The sequence below is a fragment of the Lissotriton helveticus genome, chromosome 7, assembly GCF_964261635.1.
Source record: "Lissotriton helveticus chromosome 7, aLisHel1.1, whole genome shotgun sequence".
Classification (NCBI taxonomy): Eukaryota; Metazoa; Chordata; class Amphibia; order Caudata; family Salamandridae; genus Lissotriton; species Lissotriton helveticus.
The window spans coordinates 1,182,142,263-1,182,161,076 of NC_136068.1; the positions used below are offsets into that span (position 1 = coordinate 1,182,142,263).

The following is an 18,814-nucleotide window of genomic DNA, read 5'->3' on the forward strand; positions in this document are numbered from 1 at the left end:
GTTCGCGCGCCGAAGGCGCGCCAAAGGCAAGCCCGTCTGGGCCCGTCCGGGCCCAGACGGACCTAGGGCCAGAGATCCTGTCCCGCATCCCGGATATCCCGTATAACCGCGTAGTGTATACTGGAGACATGCTCCGTGCACTCCAACCGAAGACTATCTCGGTCTGCTACCACACGCACACCGAAGGTAAACCCTTCTTTAACTGTAGTCGCTGCACTCCGACCCCCATCAGTCCAATAAAACCTGGACTCAAGATGGGACTTCTTAATTGCCGCTCCCTTCCAAAACATGCGCTCGAAACAAATCTGCTAATTCAAGATCATGACTTTGATCTGCTCTTTCTCACGGAAACGTGGCTATCAGACAGCACTGACTCGGACATTGTCACGGCCCTTCCCCCAGGGTACCTTTGTCAAGTTCAACACAGACCCAAAGGGAGGGGAGGGGGGGTAGCCATAATCTTTAAGGAGCAACTTATCTGCAGAACCTCCAACGCCGATATCGAGGACTGCGAAAGCTGCCAATTCTCCATCCAATCCTCCCCAGCTTACTCCCTGTCAGGACTATTGATCTACCGTCCCCCGGGTACCCCTAGGAAATTCCTTAACGCCGTCACTGAATCAGTCTCTCAACTAGCATCTTCCGCCCCCAACGTCCTCATCCTAGGCGACCTAAACTTACACTTTAACGATCCCTCGGACCGGATAGCCGCCGACCTCCTTCAAGACCTATCGTCACTCAACATCCGACTGATTAATAATGAGCCCACCCATGAGAAGGGACACCTACTGGACCCCGTCCTCACTAATGTGACAACCATCACTACCAGGCCACCTGTGATCCTTCCATGGATGGACCACTCTCTTGTCCCTATCTCCTGGGAATTACCCACCACTAACCCTCAAACCACTAAAACTCAGGTCACTGACAGACGGTGGCACAAGCTCGCATCCGGTGAATGGGCCGTCGCCCTTGCAGACTCCTCCCCTGAGCTCTCCACTGACCCCGCCACAGCCGATAAGCAGTTTAACGAGTGGATCACCTCCTCTCTGGACGCACTCATTCCCAAAACTTCCTCCCTCAAACATCCTAAAAGGGTTTCCCCGGCCCTATGGTACACTCCCGAGCTAAAAGCCCTGCGCCAAGAATGCAAGAGAACGGAACGCTCCTGGAGGAAAGACAAATTGAAAATAAACAAAGACGTTTACTCTACCTCTCTCTCAAATTACAAAACTGCTATCCGGAAATCTAAGAGCTCTTTCTTCCAGGAAAGAATAGAGAAGGCAGTATGCTCCAGCAAGGAATCCTACACCATCTTAAAAGATCTTCTGAAAACCCCAGTACATGGACCGAGACACCTCACAGACCCCAAAGACGACCAGATAAATGCCAACAATTGGCGGACTTTTTTCATGAAAAAATTCGAAAAATTCTCGATTCAATCCCCCCGTGATCCCGTGCGAAGAAAACGATCTCCCGCACCTTCCTACAGCCAGCTGTCTCTCTTCTTGGGGTCAAGTTACGACTGAAGAAGTGGGAAACACGTTAAAATCCATAAAAAGCGGCTCTCCCAGGGATTCCGCCCCGCTTCGAATCCTCAAGGAGGTATCCCCCTCGATTATTTTCCCTTTGACTCATCTGATCAACACCTCACTCCAACAGGGAGTTGTACCCCCAAGCTGGAAGGCGGCAGTCGTGAAAGCTCTGCTAAAGAAACCCTCGCTTGACCCCGAAAACCTGGCTAACTATAGGCCCATTTCCCTACTCCCAGGAATCAGCAAGATTGCTGAAAAACTGGTTAATAAAAAACTTTCCCAGTTCCTGGAGGCCAACAACATACTAAAAAGTTCCCAGACGGGCTTTCGTCCAGGGCAGGGCACAGACATCGCCCTCCTAGCTGCGGTAGAGGAGGCCAGAGCGCTACTGGACGGAGGAGGATCAGTGGCAGTGATCCTCCTCGACCTAAGTGCGGCCTTCGATACCGTCAACCACCAACTCCTCATTAAAAGACTCAAGAGAGCTGGTATAGAGGGCTCGGCCCTAGCCTGGCTCTCATCTTTTCTGGATCAACGGACCTACCAGATCTGGGAGAATAACGCCCGCTCCTCCGAAGTTCCCCTCCAATGTGGCGTGCCCCAGGGCTCCTCCCTGAGCCCCACATTATTTAATATCTATATGTCCACATTGGAGGAGGCCATCATCCCATTCGGAGTGAGCATCGTCAGTTACGCTGACGATACACAATTAGTTGTATCACTATCTCACCCCAGACAACAACCAGCAGACTTATATAACTGCCTGGCGCAGGTCCAAAGCTGGATGAACACCTCAGCCCTAAAATTAAATGGTTCGAAAACGGAGGTTTTGCTCTTCGGCCCGAAAGGACTCACACTCTCTCCGAATATCTGGCCAGCCTGTCTGGGCCCCCCTCCCGAACCTAAAGAAGAAGTGAAAAGCCTGGGAGTGTGGCTTGACACCGATCTCTCGTTTACCGTGCAGGCAAAGAAAGTAGCCGGGACTTGCTTCGGGCTCCTGAGATCGCTAAGAAAAGTCCTGCCCCTCCTGCCCACCAACTCCCAAAAGCTGCTAATGCAAGGCCTCGTACTCTCGAGGCTTGATTACAGCAATGTGATCTACCTGGGCGCCCCCGAAGCGACGCTTAACAAGCTCCAGAGAATCCAGAACACTGCGGCCCGGATTCTCACAAAGACCCCTGCCAGAGCTTCGGCCAAACCGGCCCTTAAACTCCTCCACTGGCTTCCCATAAGGGAGCGGGTCAAATTCAAGGCCCTGTGTCTGGCTCACAAATTACTACAAAATCAAGGCCCCCCTGTTCTTAGGAAACTCATCACATCCTACAAACCCTCAAGATCCCTCCGATCGGACATGGAAAACTTCATCGCTATCCCCAGATTCAAGAAAGCCCGGTCAGGAGGAAGACGTTTCTCAGTCCATACTGCACGACTCTGGAATTCACTCCACCGTGACCTGCGACTCGAACCTCAATATCTTCGCTTCAGGAAACGGCTCAAAACTCACCTTTTTCCCCAGTGAATCTTACATCTTCCTTAATCCTGACTCCTCTTTTTCTCCCCCTCTTCTCCCTTGTTCCTCCTAACTTAGGAGATAGGATCTTGTTAGCGCTGGGATACCTCCGGGTGACTACGCGCTCTACAAAAATAAATAATAATAATAATAATAATTTAGAAAACACATAACACGCTCTTATGAGATTCAATGTGTAACCTTAGCACGTTTGACTTGAATACTTGGATCCTCTGAGTGTTGGAGGGGGTCAGGTTGACCCACATGTGGCATTATAGTAACTATCAAAACCTTCTGGGGAAAATGTCATTACATGTTAGAAATGTCACAGGATTTGATTGGTTAGGGACCCCCCTAATACTGTCTGTGTTTTCCCATGTGTTCATATTGTCTGGCAAACACCTAATACATGTTATTATCCATAAGACTTACGATTGCCATAGCAATTAGCAGTATCCCCATCAATATTAATGTGGTTCTTCAAATTATGGTCAATATACACTATGGGATAAATGACCCCTGTTGTCTGCGAAAAGATGAATAGTTTAGAAAACATCTTAGCCCCATTCTGAATCTCTGGAAAAAATGAAGGTCATCAATGTAGAGGCCCAAAGCTATATGTTGAAAGCATTCAATAGTTGAGTATATGCCAGCCTACCTCAACATCACGGTTCTCTTTGGGAAGTGATTAAGGGGAAGCGTATTTTCTATAATGCGTGCTTTCTTCATTCATTTCATGTTCTCTCAACTGTCCACTACCTGTGGAAGGTTGGGATCAGCTTCTGTACTACCTTAAGATTGATGATATGCTGGATTGATTATGTTTTATATGAAGGTATTGTCAAGTGTTTTATCTCTACACCCACAAAATTAAAATGAAGCTGTTAAAATAAAAAGTTTGCATCTGCCTACTCTTCAGTCCTATTAACAATATTTTAGAAAATAGCTTACCTGCAATGTCTAGTAAGGCCATCAAGGAAACCACAGAGGTGATGGGTGGACGGCTTGCAAAAAGCCTCGCCCACTGGCTTTCTCTCAGGACACACACCAAATCTGTTTGAGGATTTTTTTTTATAAGCATGAAAGCCAGTGTTTCAAGGGCTCATTCTAGTATTTGTTATAGACCAGAACTCTGCCCATCTGTTGAAGAGATAGGTTTCATTTTAGATATGAACATCACTTGAAACCACAGTGTGCAATCCAAGCTTACAATTCTGTGGCATATTATTTAGATTAATATTATTGTCAGTACTAATATTTACAGCTCATAACTTCTCCAGAGTTAGCAAAAGATCATAAAACTATCCTCTTTGGCAACTATTAGAGACATGACAGGTACCACCTGCTCTGTCGTTATATCAGTCTTGATTAAATAGTCCTTTTTTTTTTAAAGATATTTTTATTGAGATTTTTTCACATATACACAGTATCACACAAAACATATACATTTCGCAGGTTTTGTTGTTACAAGGCCCCCAGCCTCTGGAGGATTAGTACATTGCTACATTATTACACTAACATCGCTTCCTTGCTAATATTGCTTTCAACATAAAACACTAAACAAATGGTGTGTGGTGGTCATAATTGATTTAGGTATTGCGACAACTAACACATAACGTTGGTGCTGGTATAAGTTCTGGGGGCGGCATAAAGCTTGATCTGGTTGAACGGGTTTGGTATCTACCACACCCTCTTTCTTTCTAACTACTCTGATCCCTTTTAACCGCTCTTACTGTTGGCCACATGTGGAGTCCTAGGAGTATTCTTTGTCCCCTACTACCCTTTTTTGGTTCATGTGGGGTTTTGGCTGTATTTTACTTGTTTCGGCAACTTTTTTGTTTTTTTTTGTTCATGGGGGTTCGTAGTGGCCTAGGGTTTTATCGAGGGCTGACCACATCCCTCTGCTGGGGTTCTTCCAGGTCGAGTTTCTTAGTGCTATCGTGTCTGCTCCCCTCAGGTAGGTCACCCAGTTCAGCCATCCTTTGAATGTGACTTTGGCTGTGTCCTTCCAGTTGGAGAGTACCGTTTTTGTTGCTACTGTTAGTAAAAAGTCTACGAGGTATCTGTCTTGTTGTGTGTTTACATTTGCTGTTATGAGAGCCGTGGTGAGTGTGGCGAACTCCTCTTTGAGTGTGCAGCCTAGTGCCTTGTTAATGAATGTTAGTACTTTTCCCCAACAATTTTTTAACTTTAGCACACTGGAAGATAAGATGTGCCAAGTCACCTTTCTCTATAACACAGTTCCAACAGCGGTCGTTCTCTCTCAGCCCCAACGTTGCTAAGCGTGCTGGAGTCCAATATGTGTTGTGCAATAGCCAGAATTTTGTCTGCACTAGGGTCGGGGATATCATATATATATATATTTTTTTTAATGTTTTTATTAAAGAGAAAAACAGAATAGCCAATAACAGGTACCTTACATCACGGAACACACTATAATTATACCATCATAGAGTAAAATCGTGGGGTGTTCCCCGGGGCAAAAACAAAGTTATGAATAGTTGCTGTCGTACGGTCGCAATATAAACAGGAGAAACGTTATTTCAGGTCAGCCAGCATCGATCGCAGACCCCACCACCCCTAGGGACCGAAGCGTAGCAAACAGGATAATTCCAAGTGGCAGGAGTGCGTAAGACAAGAGAACTAGAAGTGAAACTACGACCGCAACAAGCATGCAAGAATAATACACGATACAATCTACAGGTCAATGCGAACAATGTCACCCCCAGGACCCGTCTACCCATCGAGCAGGAATACCCCTCAGGAAGGCACCTAGTAACAGAATATTAATAAGATATTGAACATATAAACAAACAAAGACAATACAAAGCACCCCATCCTCCACCCTGCACCCCTGCATATGGCTTTCGCCTAACCCCAACTAGCAATGGGCCTGTCACCCCATCTAACTAAGTTCTAAAAGTAGAAAAAAAGGGTTGGAGGAGGATATCTTCATATAGGCTCCCAGTCTCCCCTCCCCCCCGCCAGAAACAAGCAACCCCCGTGAAATAGCTACAAAGTTAAAAGAACATCAACAAAACAGACAGGGGAAGCCGTACACACCGCCCAACTTCTCGTAATGGTGACAAATCCCACATCTATTGAAGCCACAATAGTAAACCCAGTCCGTCAATCTCATCCTTGGCCCTTCCGATCTTTCATGCGAACCCTTTCCATTCGAACCACTGCATTAACAGGAGAGTCAAAGAGCATCAAGAGTTCAGACAAGTTCAGTCTGGAACGAGTCAAAAGTGTTAAATCCCTGTGGGTTCCTCCAGCACTGAAGATCTCCCTTACCCAGTTTAGTTACCAATGTCGTTTCCTTCTCGACCGTGATAAATCAGCCAGGGAGGGGAAAGATGGCATTGTGATCCGGGAACAAGTACCAACAGTATCCAGGGACGGAGAACCGACAGGTCCTCCCTCGGACGGCAGCGATGTTAAGGAGAGCAATCTTTCCGAGGCCACGGGCTCTTTATTGGTTGTCGGCACACGAACCAAGGACTTCAATATTTCTTTCTGCACGGGGCCCATATCCGTTGTTATGATGTTCACTGTGGGAATCATGGCTCGCTGTAGATCTCGCAATGGAGCAGGGTGCGGTCTCATACATCTCGTCACTAGTGCACTGGCGATCATTTTGTGGACTATGATTTCCACATGTTGGTGTAATGCCCCGATGGCGGCCAAGACGGTCTTCAGCGACGGCTCACACTTCGTCCGAACCTTCCCCTCTCGATCAATTTCGACCATAGTCACTTTCCCTAGAGAGCCGTGTCTCTCCGGGGGAACCGACAAGAACGGATCGGACGGCTACAGAGGGTGACTTGTCAGTTACCATGGCAGCACTCCGTTAGTCCGCTACCGCGCGCGAGGATCCCGACCCAGCGAACCCGGCGGCGGCAAATCGGGTCTCCAGGACATAGACCTCCGCCCACAGCCTTAGACGTATTTTGTCACCGCTCCTGCGATGGTATATCTACCAAGTGACCGCCATCGAAATCGGGCAGAAACAGCCTCCACAGCGAGAGACCGGACCCCACCAGGGTCCCAAGGCCGATGTTGTTCAACTGAAACCCGGCTGGGTCAGTACTCGAGGCCCCGGCTCACGATCTGGGTTAGGCCGTAGATTAAAACACGACGCATCCCCGTCATTCAAGCCGCTAAAATTCTCAGGACTTCACCATCAGACTCTGCATTGGTTCATGCACATGAGGGTTGGGCGTAAATTCAGGATATTAGACAGGATCGTCCGGCTGGAGAAGGAGGTCGGCGGAGCCGGGAGCCTACGCGGCCATCTTGGTTGCTAGCGTAGCTCCTCCCCCTCGATATCATATTTTTTGATGGTGAGGCCCAGAGGGTATGCATTTCCTGCTCTGTGAGTGTGGAGCCAAGTTGTGATTCCCAGTACTTGCTAGCTTTGTTGTTCAGTTTTGAGGTCTTGGGCCGGAGAAGTTTGTAGAGGTGGGATACCATGTGGCCCACTTTGTTTAAGTTCTCCATGTATTGGATAATCGAGGGTTTGTGTCTTGTTTTCTTAGATTTTGCTAGGGCTGTTTTTATTTTGAGGAAGTTATAAAGCTCTATATTCGGAAGGTTATGTCTTGCTTTTAGGGTGTTGAAAGTGTGGGGATTGCCCCATCTTCCGATCGAGAATCCTAAACTCTTCCAGTGGTCTATGTCCAGGGGTTTCCCTCTATATTTTATTTTGGCGTTACACCATAGCGATTCCCAGTTTGAGTTTTTAATACTATGTTCGAGTTTCAAGTCTACCTTAAGTAGTACGTTTCTAGTGTTTTTAAGTATGGGACTGTTCGGTTGCGCTTGTTTGTTTCCGGTGAGGAGAGTTATTGGGTCCGTATTGTTTAGCATGACCTTCTCAAAGTTGAGCCATGTCGGCGTGTATGCCTGGTTCGTAAGGATCCAGTACATACCCTGTCTGGCTATAAAAGCTGTCTGGAATGTCCTAAAGTCCGTCATGTTTAGACCAACTAGTTTCTTCTCTAGTTTTAGTTTTTGTAGGCTTATTCTTGGTTTCTTGCCACGCCATAGGAACGTGTTTATCATTTGTCTATCTTGCGGTGGAACTCGTCCGATAGAGTGAGTGGTATCAGGCTTGCCAGGTAGTGGACCACCGGAGTGACCATCATTTTTACGGTGTCTATTCTTCCCCACCATGTGATAAATTTGGGAGACCAGGTTTCTAGTAGTACTTTGATCTTCGCTAGGGTTAATTTCTCGTTGTGTTCGAGAGTGGCTTTTAGGCTCTTCCCAAATTGGATCCCCAGTTACTTGACGAACCCGGGTTGCCAGGCTAGTCCTGAGTCTCCTATTACCTCTCTATGCGTGTGCACGTTGAGTGGCATACATTCTGACTTGTCCCCATTCAGTTTGTATCCTGAGTGCGCCGAGTATCGCGCTATGGTGTCCATTAGGGCAGTGATAGAGGTTTCTGGGTCTTCTGTAATTATGAGTATGTCATCTGCATACGCTGCAATTTTCGCTGTCGTTTTATTGATTGTAGTTCCTGCTATCCTCATGTTGGTTATTACATCTTTAATCAGGGGCTCGAGAGCCAGGAGGAACAGTGCGGGGGATAAGGGGCATCCCTGCCTTGTCCCTCGTTGGAGGTTGAATTGATGTGAGGTCGTACCATTAATAGCTATCTGTACTTTGGGTGATTTATACATTGCCATCACCTTCCTAATGTAACTTTCTCCTAGGTTGTATGCTCGCATGGCCTGTTCTAGGAAGTTCTAGGACACCCTATCAAAAGCTTGCTCCGCGTCTAGTGTGATTGCTACTGCTGGGTTGTTAGATTTGGAGGATTGCTCTTGAACATGGCAGAGGAGTCTTGTGTTGTCATGGGACATACGTTATTTCAGAAAGCCTACTTGTGTGTTGTTGATCAGCTGTGATAGAAAGCTGTTCAGTCTTGTGGCTAGGATTTTGGCATAATTCTTGCAGTCTGTGTTGATAAGAGAGATAGGTCTGTAGTTTTGGGGGTGTTGTGTGCCATTGCCTTCTTTCGGTATGACTATTATATTTGCTTCCATCATAGATTTTGTTATTGTCCCCTCTTTCTCGCAGTGATTAAAGACTTTTTTCATTGTTGGAAGTAGGTGGGTTTGGAAGGTTTTATAGAAGGCTGCCGTGTAGCCGTCTGGCCCCGGGCTTTGTTGTCCTTCAGGGACTTGACCGCCATTTCTATCTCCTTCATGTTTATGTCTTGACCAAGTGATTGCGCCTACTCGCTTGAGATCTTGGATAGGTTTAGCTCTCTTAGGTAGGCTTCGCATCCTTCTTGGTCTAGGACCTCGTCTCTTATGTAGAGGCCTTGATAGAAGTCCTGGAATGTGTGTAGAATGTCCTTGTGTTGTGTGTATGTTTTGTTGTTTGAGTCTGTAATGGAGGAGATGGTGTGTTGCCTCTGTTTGTGTTTAAGCTATGAAGCTAGGATTTTCCCCGCCTTGTTTGCCTCGCATAGATTGATTTGCTTGTATTTTTTTATCCACAGACCTGCCCTTTCGCTCAGGATTTTGTTGTATTCGTACTTTTTACTTGTGAGTTCAATTAGTCCGTTAGAGTTCTTCGTGTCGCTACTGTGTATCGCTTCTAGGCGTTTAATGTCTACTTCTAGTTGCTCTATCTGTGCCCTTGCTTCTTTGTCCCGCCTTCCTTTGATCTCTATAAGTTTCCCTCTAACTGTCGCTTAGAGTGCATCCCATAGGGTTTCTGGGTCTTTGTCTGGTGTATTGTTATCTGTAATGTAGTCCTTGATGGCTTGCTCTATCTTGTCTTTATCCTCTTGCTTTGCTATGACTACATTGTTGAATCCCCACCTGCGTGTGGGATTTTCATTGTGACCCCTTTCTAGCTGTAGACTGATGCATGAGTGGTCTGATACTGTTTTTGGCGCTATATCAGTGTGTTCTATCAGGTGTGTGTGTGTGTGTGTGAGCCTTAGATAAGAATGTAGTCTATTCTGCTATATGAATTATGTGGTGCTGAGTAGAAAGTGCAATCTCTGGTGGTGGGGTGCTGGAGTCTCCATGGATCTTTTAGGTTGAATATATTGCAAATGTTCTTTAGGGCGGTGTGTGAGGCTGGCGGCAGGGCATGAGCCCGTGACTGTCTGTCCAAGGTGTAGTCTAATGCGAGGTTGAAGTCTCCTGCCATGATTATCATGTCATTTGGAGAGTTTGGTTCCAGTCTACGCGAGATCCCCTCCCAGTACGCTGTGTCGTCATTGTTTGGGGCGTATATGTTAACTACCATTATCGTCTCATCTCCCCTCTTCAAGTGTGTTATTAGCAGTCTCCCTTCCTTGTCATGTTGCTGGTTTACAATTGCTAGCTTTGATTTTCTATTTACCAGAATGATAACTCCTTGCTTCTTGCCTATTGCTGGGGAGCATGCTACTTCTCCTATCCATCTTGCTCTAAGTTTGGTCGAGTCTTCAGTGGAGAGTTTGGTTTCCTGTAATAATATGACATCCCCTTTGGTCTTAGCTAGGTAATCTAGTATTTTCCTTCTCCTGATGGGATGATTAAGACCCTTAACGTTTAGGGAAACTATCTTCAGGTCTGCTGATAGGCCAGAACTGTTATTCAACTTGTTGGCAGCGTTGTTATGATGTGCCATGGTTTACGTTGTGTGGGCCTCGCGTTTCTATCGCGTGTTACCTTGGTTTCAGACTGTGCGGTAGGATGGCAGTAGAGCTTAAGCGACTGATTTGTGAGAACCAGTCAAAACAAGAAACATAAGGGAGATGCGAGGCGAGACACAAAGCACAAACAACACTGTATTGTTATTTATGCACATTTGTAGAATATTTTCATTTGGTAGCCGAATTGGGGGGTAGGGGCAAATTGGGTTCTCAGCTGCTTTCTCCATATACAGTCTGTTTCCATCCAAGTTTGCTGTTCTCATTTTTATCACTTGTTTCTCAAGTATCAAATCAAAATGTAGCTAATGATTTGAGCATCTGTAATGAGTAAAATACTTAGGAAAGACAACAAATACCTCCTATGCTATAGAATTCTGCTTTTGTGCTGGCTTTTCCATAACCTAATGTGTGCCCCTGGAGTGTCTTTTCGATTTCTGTGCTGGGATTTGAAACCAAATCAGAAGATGCTCCGCTTGGATAATCTCATTAGTGATGTGTTTCATCCAACACAGCACTTGTGACACATATGACTATGATTTCTTGCAGAGCTGCTGCGTTTAATACAAGTCATCAGTTTAGACACAGTCATGAAGGTCATAGTAACATCTTAGTTGACTTCTGGGTCCCATGCCGATGCAGTGCTTTAATGGGGAAGGGGCCGGGGTGTGTGCCATGACATATGTTGCCTTATATCTTCCACTATTCTTTTCAAAGAGTGTATCCCAAAGCTGGGTAACTAGTAATTATGCATTTCTATAGTTTGGGCATTTTGACTTTCTATTTATTACCATGCCTAGTAAATTCACTAACTCTGCAAGTCCCCTATTCAAAAGTATTGAGCTTTGATGCCCACTTACAGTCAGTGAGCGACCATTTTAATCTGTATCTTAAGAATATATGTTATTACCCAGATCACTCTTCCTTTGCCAGATTCAAAGGGAGTTAACATCTTCTCCCTGAATAAATTTCCTATCCACTCACGTACTAAGATCCTAAGTTCCAGCCTTCCTGTGTGAGCCATCTGAAGTTGTGTTGTTCGCCTAGGTGAGCTGGAGCCAAGGATTTAGTCTTATTGAATAGGTACTGGGGTGCTAGAGTTTTTGAGTTAACCTGCACCTTACCCCAGTGTGCATTATGTAAGTTGTGCAGGACTTTGAACTTGCATCCACCAGGAGCCAGTGCAGTGCCAGTCCAGTGATTTTAATGAAGGCTGGTTTAATGGGATTGGTTGATTGGTATCCCAACGAAGATGTCGTTCCCCTTTTGTACCCCTACATGATTGTTATGTCTTACTTCATCTGCCCTGCAGCAATGTGTAGAAGGTTAGCCATGTCACCACGGGTGGTACACTAAGAGTGCAGGGTTGTGGATGTTTTCAGGGGTGGAATATGTAGCGGTCATAACTTGAACTGAGCAGTCCTGGGAGACGGTGACAGTAGAGGGAGATACTGCTGCTCACAAGGTTGATGGAGGTATGCACTAACTGAATAAAGGCTTAAAATCTCCTGGAAAGTGTCACGCTTCTGGATTTTAATAATGACCTATACTGGTTAACTTTTACAGTTTGAACGGTAACAGCAGCCAATTTCTGATTAGGATGTCTTGTTTCACCCTTCAACTGGGGCATGTGCAAGTCTTTTTTGTGGGGGTCATCAGTGACAGTGAGGCCTTTGAGTGACGGTAGTTATATTTGTTGGTTTGTTTATTTTTGCATAGTGATCACGATACGTTTAGGTTTATAACCTTAATTCCAAAGTTTATCATTCGGTCTCTTCTAGCCTCTTGCTTAATATAGATTGAAAACAAATTTTTATTAAATCATGGCAATAAATGGTAAAAGTAACTCCTTTTTTAGGTCTCGCCTAACACCGCGCATGCGCTGTCCCCTTGAACATGTAAGCATTATTGTGTCCTTACAATGTTAATTTTTGTGTGCTACTTTTTTCTTTTTAGTTAAGCATTCTATGAGCGTGTGTGTTTTCCAGCTCTTTCTCTTGTGTGCCTCTCTGACTCCCCATCTCTGTGTTGCTTGTCTCGCCATATGCTTCTGTGAATTGGGTCTCAACACTTCTGTATCTCACCATGTGCTACTCTGTCCCTCCCATATTGTTTCCTTCCCTTGTGTTGCTTCCCTCAGCTACATGTTGCTCTGTCTCGCCGTAAGCTTCTCTGTCCCAAATTTTGTCTCGATACCCCACCCCAGTGTTCTTTTTTTCTATCTAGTTACTAATTAAACTTGGATCAGTAGCTAAAAAGAATAAAAAAGTGCCTGTGTTTTTTGTTGCCATGCACCTGCATGGTGCACGTGCAAACAAAATGACGTGGGCACGTAGCACAACATTAGCTATTTAGCATGGCTAAAACCCATGGGCAATGCCATTAGGTCCCAAAGGTGTGTCCTCTTGCTTTGCCAATGCCTGTTATCTCATGTTGTCTCCCTTGTCTCTTCACTTGTTCCAGTCTTTGCCCACTTTCCTTGTACTTTCCGTTCTCTGTTTCCTTTTCTGTTCATCTTCTTCATTTAAGGGGTACGCAGCTGGATTTGAGCATCTCCACAAGATTTAAATAGGTTTTGTGCATGAATGAAAAAGAAAGCAACGAAAAACATTTGTTTTCTAGCACCTGGTACTTGAATGTGAATACCTCACGGATGGTAGGACAGAATGAGGATTTATACCAATTATATATTTGAAGTTTAATTATATTTGTCCTGGATAAAAAATCATATGAAGGTTCTGAGCACACTAAACTGCATTGACGGCCAACAATGGAATATCATGGCCCAAATTTTTAGTTGGGGACCCTACATGGTTCATTTAGTAGGATTGGAGTCTCATGGTCTTTCTGGGTACAACGTTATTTGGTTTTGAATGTTTGTTGAGATAGTGTGACATTGTTAGGGTGGTTGGCGTGTTGGTTGTATTCTTCATTATATACTTCTCTTTGAATTTCTTACTGTCTATGTATATACTTAATGTTGAGCAATCTCAATGTTGCATATGATTAAGTAGACATTGTGATTATTTATGGCGTGTTTACCTGTGAAATGTATATTATATAAACCGTTTATACCTTTTAAATATGTTTGTATTCATATTTTGAGAAAACAATACTGTTCCAGAATGACATCCCAGATCCTTAATGCCTTAGGGTGCTAAGATAGGATCAAATACCTATTGTTTACACATGTTCAATATTTCTTGAGTCCAAAATATACTTTTTCGAGTATTCCCGTTTATTAGGTTATGGGTATCCTTTATAAATGCATGTGGGATACTTACTGGAGTTGTTTACTATGGGACTGCTCTTCATTATTTTTTGTAGTCTCAGTTCTAAACATCTCAGAGACCATGTCCACAGCTACGCTTCTTGCCACAGTTCAAAGCTATTTGCCTGTTGATGCTTAAATGGAAATCTTTTTGCCTATCAGAAGGAGCTTCATAGGGTCTGTTTGTGAAAATGTACCGCCTAGTTTCAAATTGGATTTTCTTTTGTATATTATAGATTTTTGACAGTGAATCAAGTGAAGCCAAAGACCTAGAAAGAGAAGTATGCTTCATTGACATTGCCTGCGATGAGATCCCTGAGCGCTATTACAAAGAATCAGAGGTGAGAGGTTTTGATCCAGTCTTAAAGGAAATATAAAACTTTGTGCTTGAGTGAATGAAGAAGGAACCCTGTGCTACAACTCATTTTTGATGCCACTTTTTTAATACTTTCCAACGTTCGTCTTAAAGCACACACTATGTCCTAAGATAAGCCTTCTCAGATATCAAGTCTGTCTCACTGTTTAAAAATAATATTTTTTTTATTAGATTCCCGACATAACTTCCGCAGACATGACTTATCCTGGTCTATGAAGATCGATAACTAACCAGCATTATGAAATGCCTATTTGCATAGGACATGCATCATGATCACTCAGTGATGGGTAGATGGCAAAGAGCATGTCCAAAGGCTGTGCTATGCACCAATTGGACACTAGGCACAGCCAAATAGCCTTCTTGGACAGAGAGTCATCTTAGCTGTGGCCTTCCTATGTCCAGAGCTCAGTGAAAATGTCCAAAGCCCAACGGCCTCTGGATGCACGGATTGTGGGCACAACACATTGTCAAAAGCTGAGATATTCAGGAAAGGGCAAGTAAAAATTGCAACTGCTGTTCACAGATACCATTGTGAAATGATTTTTATTCTGAGGACACAGCATGGATGGAACAGGGAACCTATCAGCCACAAGTCTCCCCAAAAAGCATATTTTAAATCTGGCCTTTATGACTTTGGCAAAAAATATCCCTGTAAAATATGTACTAATAAGCCATACATTTAAACCAGGGTTCTCCAAGTCGGTTCTGGAGGAGCGGGTCCACCCCATATTTTGAGCATATCCTAATTAGATAAATGTAGTTATCTTAAAAATCTGTTATGGATCCGGCTTTTCAGGATCGACTTTGGAGAACCCTGATTTAAACTAAGAATATGAGAATTGGGAACCATTTAGTGCCTATCGCCGAAAATCAGACACCACTGTGGGGACTTCTGCTGAACAGAGAGAGGGAATCCCCACCCCTTAGAAAGCCTGCCTATGCAGTTCTCCTTCCCCTTCTCCCCTATCCACTATTGTCTTATCATTAAACACCCAAGACAGATGCAGCTAACATAATAGGCTCACACTGGGATGGGCTGGGTGGGATATGTCTGGGATCGGGCACGGCTACTCCTATGGCCATGTGGGAATGTCTTCTCATTCATTCACTCCGGTCCTGCTGTTCTGCTGCAGTGGGGTAACGAATTGCTATGGCTACAATTGTATTTTTGCTACTGTATAACAATCTATGATGTATTCACAGTGTCGCTAACAACGCTGATCGGCCAAATGTCTGTATTTACTGTCAACAAGGTTAATAAAGGTTTTCAAAAAATAAAACTAAATAAATAAAAAAATCAATATGAGAATTGATTTCAGTGACGGGGGGGGGGGACTTGGCAAATAGTCTGCAGACCAGAAAAGGGCAAACAAAAAAAGAAAAATAATTGTGGCATAGGCATTATCCAGTCCAGAAGGGTGGCTATTGCACCCCATTGCCAAAAGCCATCCTTTATGGATTATGCTCGTGCGTGTTGGGGCTAGGATGGTAGGCATAGGATGTGGGCAAGGGTGACTTTCAGTTCCACCCACAGTTTCTGGAATCAGGGTACTGGCAGGGCCACAAGGAGTTCCCAGTAGGCATAACGGGCTTGGGAATCGGCTGCACATCACTTCCAGAGTCCTGCCCTGTGCTTCTCTGGTATTAAAGGCAAAGGCTAATTATTAGAAACCTTTTTAAAGAGTATTTCTTGTTCGCTAGTTATATCAAAAATTAGCATACGTTCTTAAAAGGCTTTAGAATGTTACAGACAAAACCTAAAAACACAAAAAATTCCATTGTATTGTTAATTACCTCATCACCTATGACATTACTGTGCTTGTTAATTCGAGCATGGCGGTGTTCGAAATATTCCCATGCAAAATGTGAAGACATCTCCTTAGTATCTTTCCTTTATTTATGAAGACATCTAGTTGTTGGCAGTGGTACAGCAGCCTTTATCACCCATTGAGCCCTCATAAGTTTATCTGTTGATCTAATGTTTTCCTTCTGTTAATTTCTGCAAGGACACTGAATTACTGATAGCGGTATTGAAGCTTTCAACTGCTAATAGAATCTCAATGAGTGCATCTGTTCTTTGAAACTCTGAAAATCACTATTAGCTTTCCTCTTCCAATAATCTCCCAGAACCTCTAGTTTTTAACTGAGGTAAATCATAATTTTGTCTCCATGCACTCTCTGTGAGATAATCTGCTTGCTGCCTGTGCAAAAGGAGCTATATGTTTCTATTTAATGTCTATGAGGTCATCTCAGGACTTTTAGCTATAAAGAACATTTGTTAGAACATTTGTTGACTATCTGTGGTACATCAGTCCAGGGGCATAATCGACATCTCCGCAGCCACCATAGTGCGGGGGGGGGGGTGGCAGACTTCTATACATAAAGGTCCCCCTCAGCTTGTCAGCTCAAGTGTATGGTACTCACCATCCCTTGCAAGGGGGGGCTAAGGCTTCATTACTCCACTGCATCAGCGACTGTTTTATGTGGAGTGTATGTGCGGAGGTCTTGTCGATGTACTGCCGTTTTTCTTCTCCATATAACATATCAGGAAATGTCACCAATGATGTCATCAATGCTTGTAATATCATGTGTGAGATCAGGAGATAGTCATTGGAGGGGTGTTAAATTTGTGCTGTAGGTAATAACTGGGAAAGTTAAAGGTATGTCTCTTTAACAAATTTAAAACATGAATTCTTATGTTTTCAATACTGTTAATTTTGAAAGTCACAAAATAAGTGCTTGCTGAATGTAGCATGCCCGACAGGTTGGCATAGCGAGTTAAGCAGTTACTGCTGACTCTGTTTCTGTCTCAGCAAGTCCAACTCAGATACAACCTCTTGTTAAGTAACCTAGGACTAATGGTAGCGAAACAGGACATAGCCAAGAATTGGGGAAGAGCTGACCCGCCTACAATGAAAGAGTGGCGGACCGGCATGGACATGTACATGGGGGCTGAAAGAGTAGTATACCAGGCAAGAGGGTGTCCCAAGTAATTTTGGAAGATCTGGCAACCTTGGCTAAGATATTATGGTTTGGAGATGGAGGATGGGGACCCAGATACTACACAACTGATTTCACCGGATTTGGTTAGATTGGAACCCAGTGCCACGGGACGCGATTCTATTATAGGAGACATGCGACAACCACTGTGAGGGAGAGAACAGAGCAGGAGACCTAGAAATAGTGAGATGTAATGTTATATATTCTGTATTCCCACCAACTGTATTTCCTATCTATTACACATTTGTGGGAGAAATGTAACTGCTGACTATTATTTAGTTATTTTATGTTTTTTAGTTACCTTAAATTAAAAATAAAACAGTTAAAAAAAATACAAATAGTTATTTACAGGACATAGCAACTACAAAACCAGCTCCACAGAGTGCAGTAAGAAAAAGATGAAACTTAAGTTGCCATTTATATTTTCACTGAATTGAAAAGAGAGGTGCCTTCAGTCACAGAAGTAGAGTTAAACCTACAAGCATTAAGTGTACACAATTACCCAGTACTGAAACATTAATTCAGCAACTTCCAACTAGCATAAGATACCAAAGCAAGATGAGATATTAGTAAATTACCAAAAAAACAGGAAATACCTCAATTACATATGGAGATCTAGTTAATTAATTTTTCAGTTGACAAAAATGATTGCTATACGTGTCCAGTATTGTTAGTGGTTCTGTGAATAGTGACACAAAGAGACAAACCAGTGCTTAGGTTAGTGATATATGTTGTAATTATCAATAAACTATGTCAAGATTCAAGACACTTGATTTGAAGAGTGGTGGAGAAAGGGGGCCTGGCCTCCTAAGACCTCTTAGCAGTCCCACTGTGGGATGTACTGGAGATATATATATATATATATATTTATTTATTTATATATATTCCGAAATTCTTCAATGAGAATGACCCCCTGGTTCCGAGGGCGTAGAAGAAAAGCAGCACAGCCAGGCAACAGAAGGTTGTAAGTGGTCCTTTTCTATTTAGTTTAAGCCACCAACAGTGCAACAAAGAGACTTACGTGTTTTGGCCAGGACCTTCAACTGGAGATTATATATATATATGTATATATATATATATATATATATATATATATATATTACCTACTGGCGGTCGCCAGTAGGTAGTTAAAGTTAGGACCTATTTTCCATAGGAAATCCGCAACATTCTATTTGGAATAACTTTGGCGCCGGTTGATGAATCTTCGCGAAATATTCAAAACTAATGGCCAGCTCCGGTCCGCTCCTATCCTAAAAGTCTCAGGATGATTCGTGTAGCGGGGGCCAAGAAAAAAGGGGGGTGCCAAAACATGTTTTCCCCATGCAATTTTCCATAGGGACCTTTATCCGCAGCTACAGCCCGAACTGCTGAACTAAATTTTACCAAATTTGGCAAAGAGGTAGTCCTTAATTCAGACTCGTGCCTTTTGCTTAAATGGTGTAAATCCGTTCAGTAT

General features: G+C 43.8%; 1 protein-coding gene across 1 annotated transcript in view; it reads left to right on the top strand.

Annotated features, from left to right (window-relative positions):
- PITPNC1 (phosphatidylinositol transfer protein cytoplasmic 1) overlaps positions 1-18,814 on the top strand; it is a 1,067,253-nt gene that overhangs the window by 876,259 nt on the left and 172,180 nt on the right. Inside the window, exon 6 of the mRNA XM_078654326.1 lies at positions 14,219-14,323. Coding sequence (XP_078510452.1) covers positions 14,219-14,323 — 105 coding nt within the window. The remainder of the gene's footprint in view (positions 1-14,218; positions 14,324-18,814) is intronic.